This window comes from Grus americana, chromosome 3 (genome assembly GCF_028858705.1).
Source record: "Grus americana isolate bGruAme1 chromosome 3, bGruAme1.mat, whole genome shotgun sequence".
Taxonomy (NCBI): Eukaryota; Metazoa; Chordata; class Aves; order Gruiformes; family Gruidae; genus Grus; species Grus americana.
This window is the reverse complement of record NC_072854.1, coordinates 60954705-60974665: the sequence shown is the minus strand read 5'-3', so window position 1 is coordinate 60974665 and position 19961 is coordinate 60954705. Positions and strand designations below refer to the sequence as shown.

Below are 19961 nucleotides of genomic sequence, written 5' to 3'. Positions count from 1 at the left end.
TGGCTCTAGGCGGTCCTGCTTGAGCAAGGGGGTTAGACAAGATGACCTCCAGAGGTCCCTTCCCACCTCAACCATCCTGCAATTTTCTGAACAAAATATTCCATTTTCAGGTATTTGGGAATATTTTTGTAGTTAGTCTGGCAACTGCAGAGTTTCTTTTTGATTGCTATTATATAATAAAAATAATGTAAAATATAAATTATAAAATTATATAATAAAACAGCAGAGTGCTATTTTAATTTCTTGCTTTAAGTCAGTAGCTTTACCTTGGTCTCCCAAGTGCGTAATTTTCTTCCAAAATGAGTACATTTTTCAGTAGCAGGTAACTATGTTAAAATTCAAAGCTCATGTCCTGCTGTACTTACAAAAGCATCACTGTTCCCACATATGATGGTACCCAATAAAATCAACAGTCTTTTAAGCTATGATTTAAAGTAGCTATTAAGGAAATAAAAACTTATATCATTCATGTCTTTAACAGTGTTTTCCATTTTTATAAGGATACTTACCATCAAACTAAAAGAACAAAATGTTCTTTTTATATAAAACTTCCTTCTATCAAAACCACATCAAATACATTTCACATTACATGAAAAAAATATTCAGCCTTTACGTGCGTAGGGATGTCATTGAAATCAATTAGTCATAGCCAAATATCTAGTAGCAGTCTAATATATTAAGCTCAATGCTACATACAATGTTGTGATACCTAATTATACTTTGATATGGAAGATTTGAGATCATAGAGGAAAAACAGGTCTTACAGCAGATATATGTAGATAGACGTTTTATTTTATTTCAAAAAATAGCAAATGTCTTAAGAACACAAACCAGAAAGTTATTAAAAGCTTCATAGCAAAATATTTAGCCAACTCTGTTACAATATATAGGCTTGAGGTTCTAACAGTTAACACTATGCCTCAATTCACTGAGCAATGCTCCTGATACATAAACATCGCACAGTTGAAATATGGAGCTGAATATTAAAAAAAGAGAGAGGGTATTTTTATCTTTGATCTTTCATAATCAAAGTAATTGAAGAACAACGACATTTTAACAGGTTTGGTTCTTATTGGGAAAAGCCATTAACAATAATTCCTGAGTATTTAGGTTAAGCGACTATATCAAGAACGACCAATTAAGACCAACATCCTGTTAGGTGAGCCTTGCAGCTTGAAGTGATACTCTCTAGCTTGGCTGTCATGGCAGGATCACGGCCTGAATACCTTAATGAAATACATGAAAACCTTCCGGTATGCACATTCAAATTCTTGTTTGCTTTAGCAATAGCCTACAACTGTCAACTGTGAAGCTTGCTTTGCTGAGAAAAACGTTTTAAATGTCAATTCCTTTTGCAAAATCTTGTAATGCAAATTACCACAGCTAAGCTTCTAGTGAACCATCATGCCAATAATTATGTGAAATATATGAATCAAAATTTAGGCAAGGGGCTTTCACACTACGTTAGTATATATCTGGAATTGTATGCTTTGTATCAGTATTTTGAACATAGAGATGTAGTTATTTAGCTTCTTGCTATTGTAATGAGAGGCAATATATTCATTTTCCATTATTCTCTTCAGATTCATGTCACAATATCATCTTATTATACACCGGGTTTCTAAAATTCTGTTGGCATTCATCATATTCCTATGATTTTAATTGAATCTGTATATTTTTATTTTAAACCTGCTGCCAATCAAAGTGATTTAGAGAACTAATCCCAGACAAATTTTCCGATTTCTTACTTTATATAAGTTTTCCCAGAATTACAGGATTAAATTACAATGGATGTAGAAAGATTATTGTACAAAGCATAGTTAATATTCACAACACTGGTATTCAACTCGACCAATTACAATGAATTCACAAAAATGTTTTTAATAATACCCACTCTTTTCTATCCACCCACCCCAATATGTAAACAAGTTTCTCACAATGACAATGGCAAGATTGTAGTTACCGAGATGTACCGTATGTGAAAGACAACACCTAGGATAAAGGCCTGGATTTGACAATTCCAGTATGTGCTCCTGCTCACTTCCCATTCTAGACCGCAAGCACTGTTTCTAGACTCTTGCAGTCATTAAATAAACAGAACTTATAGGTAAATGCAGCTTTTTTCCTAATGCAGGCTTCTGGAGTCAAATTGATAAAAAGTAACATGCTTATACAGAACAAAAGAAAAAATGACTTGGGAAAAACTGGAATCAGTCGTACCAAAACTCTCTGAGCAACAACAGTGTACAGTATTGCAGCTGTATGTTACTAAGACAAAAAACTCTTGGCATTACAAAGGTGAAGATCTCTGTTCACACATGCCAATTTTAATGGGCCATTAAGCATTTGGTTAAAAACAGGCTTGTACTAGTCTCACTGAAAAGGAAATGCTTGTCAAAATGTTTTTTTAAAAAATACTGTATGACATCTTGTAAACTGCAATTTAAATATTAAAATCTTGTTTCAGAAGTTCCCCGCTTTAGGTTGTTACTCAAAAACTCATCATGTTCAAAACTCAAATTATTATGAGATCTCGATATCATAAGAAGCTTCTCCTTATTAGTAAAGTCTTTCTTGACTGCTGCTTGTGGCACAAGTAACCTATCCATCGGATCCTCTTTGTTTTCGAGTTTCATATATCCTTTACTGTTGCTCCGATCCAGTCTGGGCCAGCTGGGGTGTTTCCTCTGTTCAGCTTGGACAGTGAGCGTAGACGGACCCCTGTCCAAGTCCAGGGACTTCGAGTGTGAAGACAGAAGATGCAAAGATGTGTTGGACCCAAACTGTTTTCTGGCAGCGCCAGGGGATAAAAGCTTTCCCGTGCTTGGTCCGAGAGTCATAGAAGACTTGAACTGATCAGATGGGGTGTCCACAAAGGAATTGTGTCGTGGCAGCACGGTAGCGGCCGGTCTGTAGGATTCATTGGTATCAGTTAGTGGAATGGGCAGAGAATCCATCGACAGATTTCTAGACCGACTCCTAGTGATCTCCGAGTCCTCGGTTATGTTGTCTATACTGGGCTCATCAATAACACAGTTATTCAGTTTAATTACTGGCAGTGTGAAAGCACTAATGGAAGATGATACAATGGATTTTGTTTCACACTTTATAGAGCTAGTGTTTTTGTCATCTGAAGCCTTGCTGGAGTGAGGGTAAAGTCCAAAGACTGAACCAGATTGCTCAGTCAGCAGAGGTGGCAGGAGGCTACCGGCAGTCCTATCTTCATTTAGGGTAATCTCATCTTCTTCAGCAGAACTATCCATTCTAAAACTGCTCTTGAAGCCAGAGAAAGATGCAACCGTGTTCGCAGCCAGCCGTGACGCACATGAGCTCCCGCTGTGCCTGAGTTCTCCTTCCCCCAACAAGCCAGTGAAAGCACTGCTCAGCTGCTTTTGTTCCTTGATCCTCAGGGTGTGGATGTCTATTACAGTGGAGTATATGTCTCTCATGTGTATGATTTTTGTTTCCTTGTCACGGTTTTCATGCAGAATGGCATTTGCACAAATAAAAATGAAGATTCCAATGCCCATAGTAAAAGGGCCCAGCATTTTCATCTTATCAGAGTGCACGTGCTGTTCAAAGAAACGAAGTAAAATGCTTCCTTGGCTTCTCAGGACCTGGGTTTCATTTACAGATAGATGATCTTCAGATCCTAAAAGCTGTTCCTTTTGGGGCCAGTATCCAAGGATGGCCATTGCGATTCCCAGGAATGCGATAAGCACTCCCAAAACAAGGAAGAATCCCGATGGAGAATAGAGACGGATTTTGCCCCTGACAATTACTACATCTGCCCTGGGCCGGCGTCTAACTGGTTTCTTCTCCTCAGAAGCTGGTGCTGCGGCAAGATTTACATGCTGCTGAGATCTGGCAGAGTCTTGCCTTTTTAAGGCAGCCAGTCCTGTTATGACTCCTCCGGTTGCTATCATAGTTCTATATTGTACCCTGGGGAAAAAAAAAAAGAAAAAAAAGGAGAAATATTGAGGCAAGCAAAGGTTGTGTCTGCAAATATAAATAGTACTTTGTTAATCTGTAGATATTTCTTGATAATCAAAATATTCATGACTTCAAAAAAGCTACTATATCTTAATCCAGTTATGACATAATAGTTTCGAGATTCACATGGCATCTTAAAAAAAATTCCTGAAGTCTTTTATCACTGTAAATATAGGTAATAAATTTTCCATCAGTGATACAGACAGTAGCAGAAAGCTAGTGCTCTTAGTAGTGATATATCAGGATTAAAGATGAAAATATTCAGAAGTCTTAATAGATGATTTATCTCTGGACTGGTCTGCATCAAAGTCAGTAAGATATTATTACCTTGTATGCATTTTAGGTCATTTTAGCACTTTAGCTAGTAGCTCTTTTAAAAACTTCTACGACACACAATGACTATGAATACAGATCATTCTACATATTCCCTTTAAGAGATCTTTCCCTATAGATTTTAGCATATATTAATACATATTTTTTCTACCATTTAAAGAAGCTTTTATTAAGCCCATTCAGATCACCTGTGTCTCAACTACAGAATCATTTTTGCCTTTCTTAATAAAGCTAATCCTCTTTCATGCACATCCAGATCTTTTTTCTCCCCTTCTTGGTTCCTCATGGACTACAAATCAAATAGCTCAGTTTAGTCTACCAGATAAGAAATCTTCATAAATTTCCAGTTCATCAATTCAAAGCTTCAACATTTTATGAGGAAATTGTTTCATTTTAGACTTACTTTCGTACCTGGTTGTCTATTACATGAGAAACATTAACCAGCATGGGTTTAAAAAGAGAAAGCCATGTTTGGTATTTTTTTAATGAGTAAGAAATGAATCAACACAGTTCAAGATAATTGTATTTTATTTTACAAGGTATCTTATAACCAGACTAAAAAATAGTTTCTGAGCTTAATTAACGAATATTAGAATGAATACTAGAGAATATTACAGAGTAAAATTAAGATACTATAAGCCAGGTATGAAAAAATTATGTTGTCCTTGGTGGTCTTACTAGGCTCAGAGATAAAGAAAGGCTGACTGATTGTTGCAGAGGAAAAGGCTCCGTGCCAAAGCTGGGGATGGTTTAACACGCAGACAAAGCTAAAGTTGGACTGGGTGAATAATGTGAGAGGCTGAAAAGCAGTGGCAAAGCAAACTGGTGACTGCAATTTACAGGCAGCAATTTTCATCAGATCTCTTAAAATATTTCCATTTTTAAAAAAATCTCAACAGTGCACCCATGCGAAAAAAAAGATTAGAGCTATCATGGTATGAGAAACAAACAGCCAGACTCTGTATTTGGACACTACCATAGATTTCCAACACTGCAAGCAGGTATCACATAAGCAGATCCACAAACAGAAATCGGTCCAACCCACCAATCATGAACTTGATTATGAAATTAATAGGGAATTTGAGATAGCTGGCCAAGTGGAAGGACTAATCCAGAGAAAAAAATTAGCCAGTGTTCATTATTATATGTTCAGCAGCAATTCAGATGACAGACAAAAAGAGTAGCAACCTGAACTCCCTCCCTGCAGATTCATTATTAAAGGATAGAGTGCTGCTGCTCTCACTGTGACAAACCTTTTCTTTATGTAGGAAAGACCTTAAAAAAGGCTCAGGGTGCTAAGTACATAGCATTTTCTGAATTTGTGAAAGAGAAATTCATAGCATTATTCAAAAAATCTCAGAAATTTCACTTGTGGTGTCAGGTTTCATGTTCATAATCTCTCTGGAAATTCTCACCCTTTGCAATTCTCTTCTATTTTTATGCTATCTGGGCAATTTCAATAGTTCGAGGCCAAATTATTTCTTGAATGCTTCATGCATTTTCTTCAATGTAACAATTTAAAAATCCCCCAAAGAAAGTTATTTGACATTGATAGTCCTCAAAAATGAAAACAAAACTTTCTCATATGCCTATGTATTTAAGGGTTTCTGCCAAAACAAAAGATCATTATTCTGTAAAATAATGTTTTGAATCTCTAGATAGGACATCCATTATAAAAGCTGTTTTATTTTGTCATGACTCAATTAAATGTAATTAGTTTTCTCTATGAAATAAATTAAGAGAATTACGGCATATCTTTACTGAAATGAATGGATCATTTAGCTATAACCTAGTTTGTTACATTATTCTTTTCCAGATCCCAGACCTTTGGGGGGACAAGGAGTTTTCATATTCATGTGGTATTTTCCAGGCACACATCAACCCAATCTGTCCATTCTCAGGGCTGCCAAGGAACTGCACAGGTATGGCAGGATTTGTTATTTTGTGTACTGTACTGTGCTTATCACAGCTACCTGGACTGTACCAAAGGGTGAATGGAGTAAGCTCCTATCTGCTTGCTAAATATTTTAAACATACCTCTAGCAAGATCTCCTCTCGAAGTCTTAAAAGCAGAGCCAACAAAAACATTCTTAAAAATTACATCTTAGGATGTCTTTCTATAGAAAGTTCTCATTTCCAAATTTTACAAAAAATGCAGGAAAACCACATCTCAATTTCATTATTAATTGGTCTCCAGTAACTTGAAGGACAGAGGGAAACTGAGGTCTGGCCTCCTCCCAGTATTTCAGGGGAACAGGTTGTTCCTCTGTTCACTTTACCTGCATCAGAACTTGGATGCAGGGGAGATAAAGTCTGGCTGCAACAAGATCCAAACATATTTTATACATCGAAATAGTCTCTTTCCTATTTCTTGACTTCACATCAATATTATTAAATCTCCCTTCTTTCACGGAAAAAATCACAACCAGGTTTGTAAATAATCATGGAATCATAGAATCATAGAATGGTTTGGGTTGGAAGGGACCTCAAAGATCATCTAGTTCCAACCCCCCTGCCATGGGCAGGGACACCCTCCACTAGACCATGTTGCCCAAAGCCCCACCCAACCTGGCCTTGAACACTTCCAGGGATGGGGCAGCCACAGCCTCTCTGGGCAACCTGTTCCAGTGCCTCACCACCCTCACAGTAAAGAATTTCTTCCTAACATCTAATCTAAATCGACCCTCCTTCAGCTTAAACCCATTACCCCTTGTCCTGTCACTACACTCCCTCATAAACAGTCCCTCACCATCTTTCCTGTAGGCCCCTTCAGGTACTGGAAAGCCGCAATTAGATCTCCCTGGAGCCTTCTTTTCTCCAGGCTGAATAATAATTTGTAATAAGCCACAGTGTTGGTAAGGCTTCTATGCTACTTAATATTAACAGCTGAATTTTGATCTCTTCTACATCTAATAAAATCAATGGTATTAACAGACATATTGGTATGAGATGATTTCACTTCATACAGACAGCTTTTCAGAAACCAATTACAATGAAGTGCTTATTAAGATGGAAACCTTTTTCTAGAAAATATTATATTTAAAATAAAGGCACATTGCAGATACATTTGAATTATTCTGCAAATCTGTTTACTTTCACCACGTAACAGCCATGAGTGCCAATGACAAATGCTGCTACTTTTATTTAATTTATTACAGTGATTACATTTAGTTTTATTCTGAAGTCTGAATTCAAACTTCTGAACAAGCCAACCTTAGAAGACTTTGACTCAGAGTTAAAGGAAGATTATGCTAAAAGCTCAGACAGCATCTCTTTGGTGGCACTCTGAATGACACAGGCTTGCTCTGCAATGAATCAAATTACGGTAAAATGGATATGGAATACAGAAAAAAAGAAAGGGACAGGTCTGTAATTCATTTTTTTAAAATACAACGGTCTTGCTGATACAAAAGCACCACAGCTGCCAAGCTCCTTTTGAAGAACAAATGTTGAGTGACTCTCTAACCTCATAGCTGCTCTGTTTGTTTCATCTTCAGCGAAAACATCAGGTCCAAAGGCCTGGACAGCTTAGGGTTTTAGTCGTGAAAGAAGCAGTGGCCCAGATTTATCCCTACATTTAACTTCGCTTTGTATTGTGCTGTTGTTAAAGAGTGGCCCTGACACCAGCCCTGTCAGACACTCAAAGATCACCCAAGAAAAGCCTGTCTTGGTATAGATCCTGTAAAGCAGCTCCTGCTCGCTCTCATTCTCACTCTCCCTCTGCATTGTTCGCACAGAGGAGAATGACTCAGGCTCTTGATGCTTCAGTTCTAACCTCTTCAGTGGCCATTAGCAAGATACGCCTCACCTGGCTAAGCCCAGTCCTCTGCATCCAGCTCACTTTCTAGGACATGCCCTAAAAAAACCCAGCAGCAAATGGAGTAACAGGTTGTTGTGTGTCCCTTAGCATGAAGAAAGGAAGGACTCCTCAGCAGTTGCTACTGATAGTTATCTCAGGTAGCTACAGCCTTAGTAGGGCCTGCAGACAGCCATGTGGCTAGGACAGAGAAAAGGAGCCGGAGGGAAAGACCTGGATGATGCCTGCAAGAGTATGGGTGGGTAAGGAGCCACGAGAGGGGCTGCAGCCCATCTAAGAAGAGAATAATAGAGCCAGAGGAATAAACTCATGCAGGAAAGGTTTGCAGGCGTGATGCAAAATGGGTAATGATAAAAGAAGCGTCACCCCCTGGGATGTGGAGTGACATCTGCTTTTTCCTTACATTACACTGGCTGCCCAAGCCAAAAGGGATTCTCCTTTATCACCTTTCTGTATGGGGAAATGTTGCTCAGATGCTCAAGGAAAGGCTGTCATAAAGGAAACTTAAGAAAGAGAGTAAAAACAGCTTTCACAAAACAGTTGGCTGTGAGTAACCAACTAGACTTGCATTTGCCAAGCAAAGACTGAAGTATTTCCCTAACCAAGTCAGGAGGTCAAACTCCTCAAATCAACAAAGAAACAGCACATTCACTCTGTTATACAAAGGTAAGGCATAGGTACATTATCATAGGCAGACTGTAATTTAGCACAGGTGGACAAGGAGCCTTCTTTTTTACCAGTACATCAGGCTATCACTGATGATCAGGCAGAAATATGTTGCATTTATTCTGCTGGCATTACCCGTATCTGACTTTGTCAGCCTGCGGAAAAGAAGGGAGGCAGGAGGCAGGTGACCTGGGCACTCGCTAGAGTAGCTGCAGAGCACAGAGCAACTTGAACAGCCTGGACACCTCCACAGGGAGGTATGGCAGATACGGAGTGACTCAGTCCTTCTGAAGCTAGGAGCCGTCCACACAAGCAATACCTGGTTATCTTTTGGAAGCTAGGCAAATGACAAAATGGGTGGGATAGGATCTGATGGGATTTCAGCCCAGTTGACTCACTGATTGATTATCCCAGATATAAGAGATGTGTCAACTGCAAGAATGTATTACAGACTGCACACTTCTGTTTTAACAGCAGCTGAGGCAAGAGCTGCTATTTAGACAACGGCTCTAATGGAAGGCAGCCTAGGAAAATCTAAAAGATGTGTGTGCAAGAGCACAGATTCAATGGAAGGAATTGACTTCATAGCACATACTAGTGGCTCCAACTAACTTCTGGTTCCACAAACCATAAACTACTTATTTCTCTCTTTTACCTATGAGGCCACCACCTTAATATCCCTCCTTCCTCCCTAAAGACTAGCATCACCTTAACTGTACTGCTGTCAACTTTTTTCCAGAGATAGTCTATTAAAAATCTAATTAATCTCTCAGCACTTGTTCCCAACTTCAATCTTTGTTGCTTGCATATCTTGTTTTTACATTTACTGTTTGAAAAATGATTGAAACTTAATTATGTGAAATTATCAGAACTGTACATGCTATTTCCCTGTAGTTTAGCTTTATGTAAAACTTTCTGAAAGTACACTTCTTGTCTTTCAGTAAAGAAATAAACATTACTGCAGTAAGAAGTAGTGTGTGACAGAACCTGGTTTATATTACCATAGCATTTTCTATCTTACTATTTCAGCTGATTAGGAAATTTATTTCCCATTAGTACTTGATTTGTTATCATTTAAGTGACTCAATTTTAACAAGCGGAAAAATTTTAACATCAAGGACATCATCTTTTACCTTTGATAAACCTGGAGTCCTAGAAATGAAGGAGGTATGTGAGAGACTGATTACTCATAAAATATTTCTCATAATCAAGAATGCAAATGATAAAGTAATAAGAGAACTGATAACAACTGAGTAAACAAATCAATATTAAGCTGTATTAACACATCTATACTTTTATCTTGATGTATAATATATACATATCAATATGTTATCTATGCATAGAGGTTGTCTTCTGGTACAATCTGTTCTATTCCAAAGGTAAAAACATGCAGTTTTATAGGCCCAAAGGGATTAATCATTCTGGTAGAGATAATACAGCAAGAGCCAAACAGACGGTAGTTCCACAAGAAGCAGAAAAATCATCCCAAATTACATTTTTACTTAGTAGTTCAAAAAGCAGCCCCCTCCAAGTGCCTAGCACACCAATGGGACTATGTTATGATACATCTCTCTCCTCATATCCACTCTTCAAGAGATGAGCTTATTGAACAGATTAAAAAAGAAAAGCAAGCAAGCAAAAGACGTCTTTTGTATTCATGATTATGGGGTATCTTAAAGATACTTTAACTGACAATAGGTGAGAAGAAAGCATGTGAAATGTGGTATTAAAAACCTTCATAACCTCAGCTGTGATTTTAAAGTCAGGCTAGCAAAAGCCAAGGATAGGAAATTGCGTGCCTATTTAAAACATCAAAGCTTTGAAATTTCCAGCTGAAACAAACCCTTTGAGTTCAAATTCCCTTTAATAGTGTCTCTTTTAGGCTGTAAAGGGATAAGCTTAGGGACTAATCATGTCCTCTTAACCTCCCAGTTGCCAGTCAGATTATGGAAGCCGGCCAAATCGCTCAAGCAGTTTCACTGCATGTGGGTCTGGCAATGCAAGAGCACCAGGGTGTCCAAGTGGCAGCAGCAGGCAGAAGGTCCATTGCAGAGATTAGAAACTGAGGTTCCCTGGGTATTAGTAGACCATGGAGCTGTATCAAATGGTCTGTATTTGCTTTACAATAGTACCATGTTAAATAGTAAAATCTTTGCATTCATAAGTGGAAAATAAAATCTTGGTATTAAGGACAGATCAAAATCTGTTGGGAAATTTGAAGGCCAGCAGTGATCCATTTATTTTAAAAATCTAGATCTGGCGGTGGTATTGAAATCTGCACTGTACTAGTCCAAGCAAGACCACAGGGGTCCAGCAGAATCTGTGAAAGGTAACTAAGCACGGCACATCAGAACTTTCTTTAAAACAATTTTTACTGCTTTAAGGAATCCAGGGGGTCCACAAATTGTGAAGGACAGAAAAGCACTCATTTGGAGTGGATCTAGAGGATGGACTGAACACACATTAGGAACAAAAGAGAAGCAGCTCATTGTTCTACTATAAAAAGTTGGATATTGAAACAAACTAAGAAGGGAAAATGAATTTTTAAAAAACAAATCTAGGCTTTAATGAGAGTTATAATATCTCATTTTTATACATATTTCTGTAACTACACTGTCTCACACTGGTTTGAAACATATGCAAAGAGGTACCTTTACATTGTACGAAGAGGTACAGTTCCCTTTTATCAAAGTGACTTTGATGCAACTGTCAGGTGTGGCAAGTAGTTGAAGGAGCCACACTGAGTCCACACTGAATATATCAAATCTCCATTTGGACTCACGTTCATCCTATTTCATTAGCAAGCCTGGGCCATGGCATTCCCTATCCTGGCCTTTATGACTGTCCACTGCCTTGTGTTAAAGCAGGACTTTCACAGCTAGGAAAGTCCAAGTATGACTGTAAGTATGACTTCCTCATCTAGCCTTCCTCAAGATGTTACACCAAGTGTCTGCATAATGACTCAGCGGAAAGGTTATAAAATTACCCTATTTAACAAAAAATACAATAAAAAACCTTTAACCCTCTACTATTATTTGGAGGGGGGAAAAAGTAAAACCCCCGTCTAAAAAACAAACCCAGAACACACCGAACTTCATTACTATTAAGTGAAAATTACACTTCATTACTATTAAGTGAACCTCTGAACTGGATGAGGAATAGAATTTTGTTACAAAGATACAACTGATCAATACCCAAACTTTCACAGTAAATCAGTTTGTGTCCGCAGTAATGCAAGTCTCTCCTTCCTTCAGAAAGCACATGGAAGTGAGCTTGAAGAGCGCCATTTTAGTTTTCAAATGACCTCAGCAGGTCAGAGCCCTGGTTCATATATGCAATGTGGATACAGGATCATATGATTATTGGATAATCCAGGCTAAGTGGGAGCTCAGGAGGTCTCCAGTCCAACCTCCTGCTCACAGCAGGGACAGCTGCATGGTCAGACCAGGTTGCTCAAGGCTGTGTCCAGTCTAGTCCGGAACCCCCCCATAATGGAGCCAGCACAGCCTCCCTGGGCAGCCTGCCCCACTGCCCCACTGCCTCATGGGGACAAAGTTCCCCCCTGTATCCATAGAATCACAGAATGGTTGGGGTTGGAAGGGACCCTGAAGATCATCTAGTTCCAACTCCCCTGCCATGGGCAGGGACACCCAGTCTGAACCTCTCTGTTGCAACTTGTGTCTTTTGTCTCACGTCCTAACACCATGTGGCACTGTGAAGAGCCTGGCTCTATCTTCCTGATCGCCCCCCCCGTAGGGACTGGGGGGCTGTTGTTAGGTCCTCCCAGGGCCGTCTCTTCTCCAGGGCTGAACCAGCCCCACTTGCTCAGACTGTTTGCAGGGCAAGAGCTTCAACCTCCGACCTCCCTGGGGAACACACGCTGAACTTGCTTCAGCCTGCAAATGTCTTTCTTCACATTTTATTAATGTGAAATTCCTTTTTGGAAATCAAGTGGGACTTTATTTGGCTCTAAACTAATTTGAAATAATCAACCAATAACTATGGAATTTGAATTAAAAATTACAAACTCAGAAATACTGATAAAGACAATCTATGCTAAGTGACTTGTTACCCAGGTTCAGGGAATGGCATGACTGCATTATTTAAATCACACCAAAGAAAAATCCCTTTTGAATGCCTTCATCTCTTACAGTATCTGCCATATCTATTAATTATTTCCACTATTATGCCAAAGTCAAAAGTAAGGTGAACACTCAGCAGTACTGCACAAAGATGAATGCCTGAGCTGCTTATCCTCTTTGTTATTATTTCTTCTTCAGCCTGATCCTTTCAGTGGGTCATATATTGTAATTCCATGCAAAATCAGCAACATTTAATATCGGCAGCATTACACAGAGCTCGTTAGCCGCTCACAAAGGCACAGAGCGCACATCAAAGAGAGAAAGAAGGAACCTGCGTTTCTATATTTTGCTTTCAAGACACTGCTCTATCATTTGGCCTAGATTTGGTCTACAAATGTTTGCCTGGCCCACTTGCACTCTTAAATTCATTCCTTCCTCAACTACATTTACCGGCACACTGCGGTAAATCAGGTGTGAGTCTACAGAAGTTCATGGATTTTACCAACATAAAACTCATGTAGTATGAGGTTGGCACTGGGTCTCTTATGTCTAGCACAACTTCCCAGTCATCATACACTGAACCAAACACGTTCTCAGGCCACAAAACGCCTGACTCATGCAGTGTAAACCCTCCTGCCCTGCCATTGTCACGTGTGATGTCCCGAATTCCCAGCTGTCCTGCTCTCTGTAGCTGTACCAGCTTAGCTCAGGTCCTAGATGACAGACTAAAGAAACACAAGCTCCCAGGCACTGGATGTTTGTGGAATGCCTACTGTAATCTCTGTATTCACTGTATTAAATTATCAATAAACTGAGAGCTGTAACTTGTTTTCAGAAGTGTGTACCGATAACTTCTTTACTTATGCATAGAAATTTTCACTTCTTATGCACAGATACATCATGTCCTGTTCCAAAATGTAGTACAGAACTACAACGAAAAGCAAGAAGGAGCTAAAAAAAGACTGGGGAAACAAAAATGGGAAGCAGCTTTATAAGATTTGAAGAAAAGGTGTTTAAAGGGTGATTGACTAATAAAGTGTTTTTTTTCATTTTCTTCCTAGAAGCAAAAAATAGAATATGCACACAGATAAATAAAAGCTGGATATACTAGGCTTTACTTTTCCTTTTATTTGCTTGCATTCTCCAGTTTGTCTGAGTTTTTCTACTAAAAAACAGCTAAGGTTTTTTTTAGCCCAAATTGAGTAAGGTGATAACTGTCCTTTATGACTAAAGTGACAAAATCTGTCTCTAAGCTATTTTAGCCCTTTGGTTTGTGTAAATCCACTTTCTACTGAAAATCTGTACTACAACAAGAAGCAGATATTGGCTATTTAGCAAAATATTCATAATTATTTTAAACACATTTATCCATTCACATTATTAGCATTCATATTCAGTAAACTGAAAAGATCCTGGGTTATCTATGTTTATAGGTGAAATAAGTAGACAATTTTATATCTTTACATCTTTCTGCTTTCAGTATAAATAGAAAGTAAACCTTTTTATTGAAAATAATCACTTTATGAGCACAATCTAATTTAAAATGTGTAAAAGAAGGATGAGGATCTTTATGCATTTAACTCAGCTTTGCTTCTTTTCAGGTTTTCTCTTTTAGACATAAAGAATAAAAAGGAGTTTCTTTTAGAAGTAAGAAGGTGAAAACTGTGAGATAATACTATAGCCCAGCAACCCTAGAACTGAAATCCAAAATGCACAGAACTAATGGGAATTTTGAAGCAAGGTCACACAATGCAGATCAGATTATTGATCAGCTGTCAACCACAAGTCATGAAAAAAATTTTATAAAGGACTCAAGAGGTTTCCAAAAGACTGAATGTGTAAAAGCAGAGTAAAATGTAGGTTCTCTGTCATCTATTGCAAATGAAAGGCATGATTAAACACTCCAGGGCTCAGTCTGCCAGATAAATTCAGTTTCCTAATAAAAACCAAACAGGAAACAAGATCAAATATGCTAGGAAATGTCTTCATTTACAAGCACTAGGATTGCTGGTTCTTCAATTTTACGCACAAAAAAATCGAATAAAACAGTGGCAGGCACTTGGTATGGAGGTATATAAGTACAAACAATGCTGGAGTGCTTTGGCTGCCGTTTACACTCACATCATCTAGCTTAACTAGCAATCTGTTACTTGATTTAGTCAGAGGCAAAATCTCCAGCCTAGACACACACTTAATGTAGGCAGTGACCAGCTGTCGTGAGACCAAACAAATGTCCTTATCTGCACTGCATGCTCAGTTAATCATGTTAATTAGCAGGTTCTAACAACTGTAATTTCCCACTGTATACAAGTCCAATGATTGTAAGATCAAATAATATCAGGAACAAAATGAAGTAAGTATTTCAAAGAAGGCTTAAATAATATACATATTAGATATGAAATAAAATCTATTTGCTTCACAACTAAGATGTCTGAGTAAAACTTTCCCTCTGACCTAGAAAATACTTCTTGTTCTATAAAATGTACAAATTCAAAGGAGTAGGAGTTATCATTCTCTGTTTACCATCAGAGACCTAGGACCAATTTTTCAAACATGCTCAAGTAATGCCAGAGCCTAACTCTGAAAACTACATAGGTATCTACACTGTGTCGTTGTATTTGAAACTCTCAGTGCATGACAGAGGTACAAAAAAGATGTTAAGTTCCTGACTTAGCAGAACTTAAGCACCTAGGACCAACAAGTAACTGTGAAGGCCACAAACTTAACCCTGCTACCTCTCCATTAACCCCAGCAGCACGGTTTTAAATTAGTGGCCAAGACACTTGCATGGGAAGTGGGGCATCCTGAGTGCCAAACCCCTCCATCAGCAGGATGGTTTTTTTCCGTGTCATTAGAAAAGTCCCATGCAAGGGGTCTTTGGAACAAGAACTGGAATTTGGGTTCCCTGAGTGCCCCAGCCACGAGGTGAGTGTTTGTATGGCCAACAGAAACAGCTGCATCAGCACAGCTGTGCCCTATGCTATTGTTATGCTCATCTGGTCTGTCGCTCCTTCTGAAATCTTCTTTGAGGACTATGCTCTAAGGAACACTAAAAAAAAATGGGTCAGTGTTAAGATGTCTTTTACACTGAAGACCTTTGTGCGAGTTAACTTACCCTCCAAGAAGCAAGACAAATCAGCCCCTCCTAGGATCTCTGTTTCCGTAACTAGAAAGCTCACAGTATCTGAGCTACAACATTTAAAGACAGTTCCAGCATGTCTACACTAACTTTCAATGACTCAGGGGTGCAGGTGGACTCTCAAATAGTTACAATATAATTATATTCATCCACAGGGGCAGAAAAATCAGTGTATGAGGTTTAAGTTACTCTATGCCGGCAAACCAATTAGGCCATCGTTATATCATAGCTATTATTAGGACATTAATAATGGAATGAAAATTTTATTTGGTCTCAGGAATCCCATAAAAAGAAGTGGTTACCATGATGCTACTGCCAATACGTCAACAATAGTTTCAAATGCTAGATACAAAAAAATGATAGTGAAGCACTATTTCATAGAGAATGGAAAGCATAGTTCAAAAATACTTTCTTTATGCCACATAGTCATACTGTTTTGCCCATTAATGGATGCCACAGAAATAAATTATTATTAAATTAACAGTAGCACTCAACCACATCTTCAGCTGTAGACTCAAGTGCTCGAGCCAGACATCCACATGGGGGCATCAGCAGAACCTGTAAGCATCCCCACTGCTGCTCCGCTTGTTGACAGTAAACACAAGTTACAAAGTATACATCAGAGCAGCAGTTTCAAGACACAAATTAATATTTCACGTGTATAAAACAATAGAAATGTCAATATCAAGGTTTAAATTCATTCCCATTATGTAAATTATCCCTCACAATTTCTTCTGTATTTTTAATCGACACCATTATCACTTGCGTTATAACCACCACTCTCTTTGTGCTAAAACACCCAAAACTAAGGATACTGCAAACAGCAAGAATTCACAGGAAGCCAAGTGGCCTATGAACAGTGAGATGCTAAGAGAGACATGCTGAAATACCGTGGGTCACATTTATGGAATTGTATCTTAAGCTTTGCTGGCAGAATTCACTTATACAGACACATAACTTGCTTAGTAAATCTCTTTTTTTCATTAACTGTGAACAATCCAACCCAGGCTGTATCACTGGGGGTTAAAAGCAAACAATTCCTAGGTAGTACATTGAGTAAGGCCAGTTAAATATAGCAGAACTGCTTCCTGCACTACCTCCTCACTTCTCCTTGCTTCCAGGATGCCCAGGTGTTGTTCACACAGGGGACTTCGCATCTACCACAAAACTTTCTTGACCCTTTAAAGGTCTGCCTCCCTCACCTCAGACACCTTCCTCCATCCTGTTGGCCTACATTTCAAATATACACAGCTTTTCCATGGGACCATGGCCCCTGAAATATGGCAGAGTTGCTGTTATGTCGTTTTGCAGCTATGAATCAGCATATGCCTGTCCTGCTGTTTTACAGAAAACCAGCTCCATCCAGTTGTTCCAGTTAGACAGAGTGCCTAATAGGGAGTTTGTGGAACCGTAGGGTGCCAGGCCTGAGACAAATGTGAATATTCCTAATACATGAGGAATGATAAATGGTACTGCTGGCTAAAACATGGTGCCCTAGTTAAAGACCTATTAACAGATGCGTTGCTGATAGCATGCTAGCTTATCTAGAGTGTTGCTCAATTTCAACGCCCTCCATTCACAAAGTCTATACATCCGTGTTTTAGCATACCGGAGCTACCCTATGTAATTTAAAACACAGTCTTAGCTGACCTGTATGATCAGGACAGATGTCAACACTGATTGATACTAGGTAACATCTTCATTATAGCAGAAGATTTCACCTTTTATTAGCATGTATTACAAGCTGCAATTTATTCACAAACGACTTGCGATTATTTTTTTTCAGCTCCTTGAGGTCTCCTCACTTACATTGCTATTGCTACATCACCTTATGCTATTAAAATTTTACTTACTTTTCTTTAGCCTGGGTATGGTCACTGTTAATTACCAAGATAAATGTCAGTTTATTTTAATGAAAATCCTCCTGACATAAACAAAGCCAGCATAATGTTGAAGCACTTATAAATCAAAGTAAGGCATGTTTAAACTAAAACGAATGCATGACTGAAGTTATTCAAAGCAACTTGTTAAAAACTGTTGGTTGATCTGTGATGCAAATATAGACAGCATAAACAACTAAGAGATGATTTCAATAAGGAGTTAAAAGTCAAGAAGAGATAAAATATAGAGCCAAATTTTTCTGGTTACTGTAAAATTTATATTTATGTCTTATTGCTTTAGGGTCTTCTCAGCCCATTACAGAGCATTTGTAGGTATCAGTCAGTCTGGTATGTCTAAATCTTTAGCCCAATTTCTGAATGTATTGCTGAGGAGAAAAGAAAATAAAGGTCAGTAAAACTCTCTCAGCAGACTACCAAATACCAACAGATACAGCATGGGTTACTGTTTTTTTCTTTTAAGACTCTACTGCAAAATTACCAGCTCTGTGTAAGAAAAGCAGGGTGAAGAAATAGAGAGAGAGAGGTAAGTCAAAAATGTAGTTACAGGTTGAGCAGCAGGAAGCTGCCAGCAGTTCACAGTAAAGTTTCCAGTTCAGAGTGTAGGGGAAAGGGTGAAATACGATGTCACCAGTTAATTATTTTTTCAATAGAAGGCTAGCAATGTGTTACCAAATTACCTGTAATATATTTATTTAGACAGCTAAAGCAACAAGCAAAAACAAAATGAAAATTATCCAAGCAGAATTGAGGGTATTCATTAAAATTCATAGAAAATATAAAGAATACTTTTTAACAAATGTTTATTCATGATTCCTCTTGTCTCACAGTTGCGTTAAAAGGTCACCGTTCAATGATTGTTCCTCCCAGTGGAAAGACAGCACCAATGCCAAGATAAGTATGGAGTAAGAGGCAACAGACATTAAAATACAACAGGCATTGTGGAACAGCTGGGACTATAAAGATTAGCACAGAGCATGCCTGAAGGGTAACCATTCTCTAGTTTTGCAAGATACTGTCCTAACGTGGGTCAATCCTGAAGACAGGTACTAAGTTAGCTCTTGCACTTCCTTGTGGAAGCCATGAAGGTTTTGTTTCCACAGAAAAGGCACTTCCTAGAAAACCATGGGTATAGTAAATGGGTTAGACAGATGGATTTGTATATATATACACAAGTTCAAGTTCATTATGGGACTAAAATGTGAAGAAAGTAATTATTGCTTGTTCAAGGCATTGAAAGTACTGCAGCAATGCCACAGTAAGCCAGACAGATGAGAAAGTAAAAGGAGAACTTTTATTTTTTCTACAAATGTGCCTAAGAATTAGCACAGCAAATATTAGAACGAAAAAGTTCCATCCGACATGAACTGAGCTTGACATCTGAAATAGTGGCTGATAGAGCTGCAAACACTGAGGACCACCCAGAGTGAATAAAGAGGTAGAGGAGCATGCAGAGAGATGAACCAGATCATGCAACTATGTGCAAACAGCCTGGAATGTCAGAGACAGAATGTAACTTAACCAATGCAAATGCCAAAAAAAAAAAATGAAGATAACAGATAAGAACACCCTAGGAGGCAAAGACAAATCAAATCAACAAGACCTACACAAATGATGAATAAACATGACAGATGAGAATGAAAGCAAAAAGGAAGGTAAAAGAAGCATCTGGTTATGATAACTGTTTGATTTGTAGGAAATGTGTAGGATCTGTGGGAGTTAACTAGTCAGATACACTTGCAGCTGCTGGCAGATCTGGAAGCTGATCACATCCTCCAGGTTCAGCTGGAGGACAAGATTTTACAGAACAAGAATCTCCTTTTCCTTGCACATCACACTGTTGTTTTTCCTCTACAGAAAGGATCAACCATCACTTGCCCAGAGGCTGAAATGACCACTTCACAGGTGCTTCGTTTAGGTTTCTCATTTATTCTTCAGTTTTCATTATCCTAGAGCATCGCTAAGACACCAGCAAGAAACAAGAACACTTGCTACAGTCCTCACAGAAGTCACGGACTGCTCTGTGCTCATGC

At 38.6% G+C, this 19961-nt stretch overlaps 1 protein-coding gene across 2 annotated transcripts in view; it reads right to left on the bottom strand.

Moving 5' to 3' along the window:
• Nucleotides 1-781: 781 nt before the first annotated feature.
• Nucleotides 782-19961, bottom strand: part of TMEM200A (transmembrane protein 200A) — a 57953-nt gene continuing 38773 nt past the window's right edge. For both annotated transcript variants that reach the window (XM_054819617.1, XM_054819616.1), the window contains one exon: nucleotides 782-3942. In XM_054819617.1, coding sequence (XP_054675592.1) covers nucleotides 2451-3926 — 1476 coding nt within the window. In that variant the 5' untranslated portion in view covers nucleotides 3927-3942 and the 3' untranslated portion in view covers nucleotides 782-2450. The remainder of the gene's footprint in view (nucleotides 3943-19961) is intronic.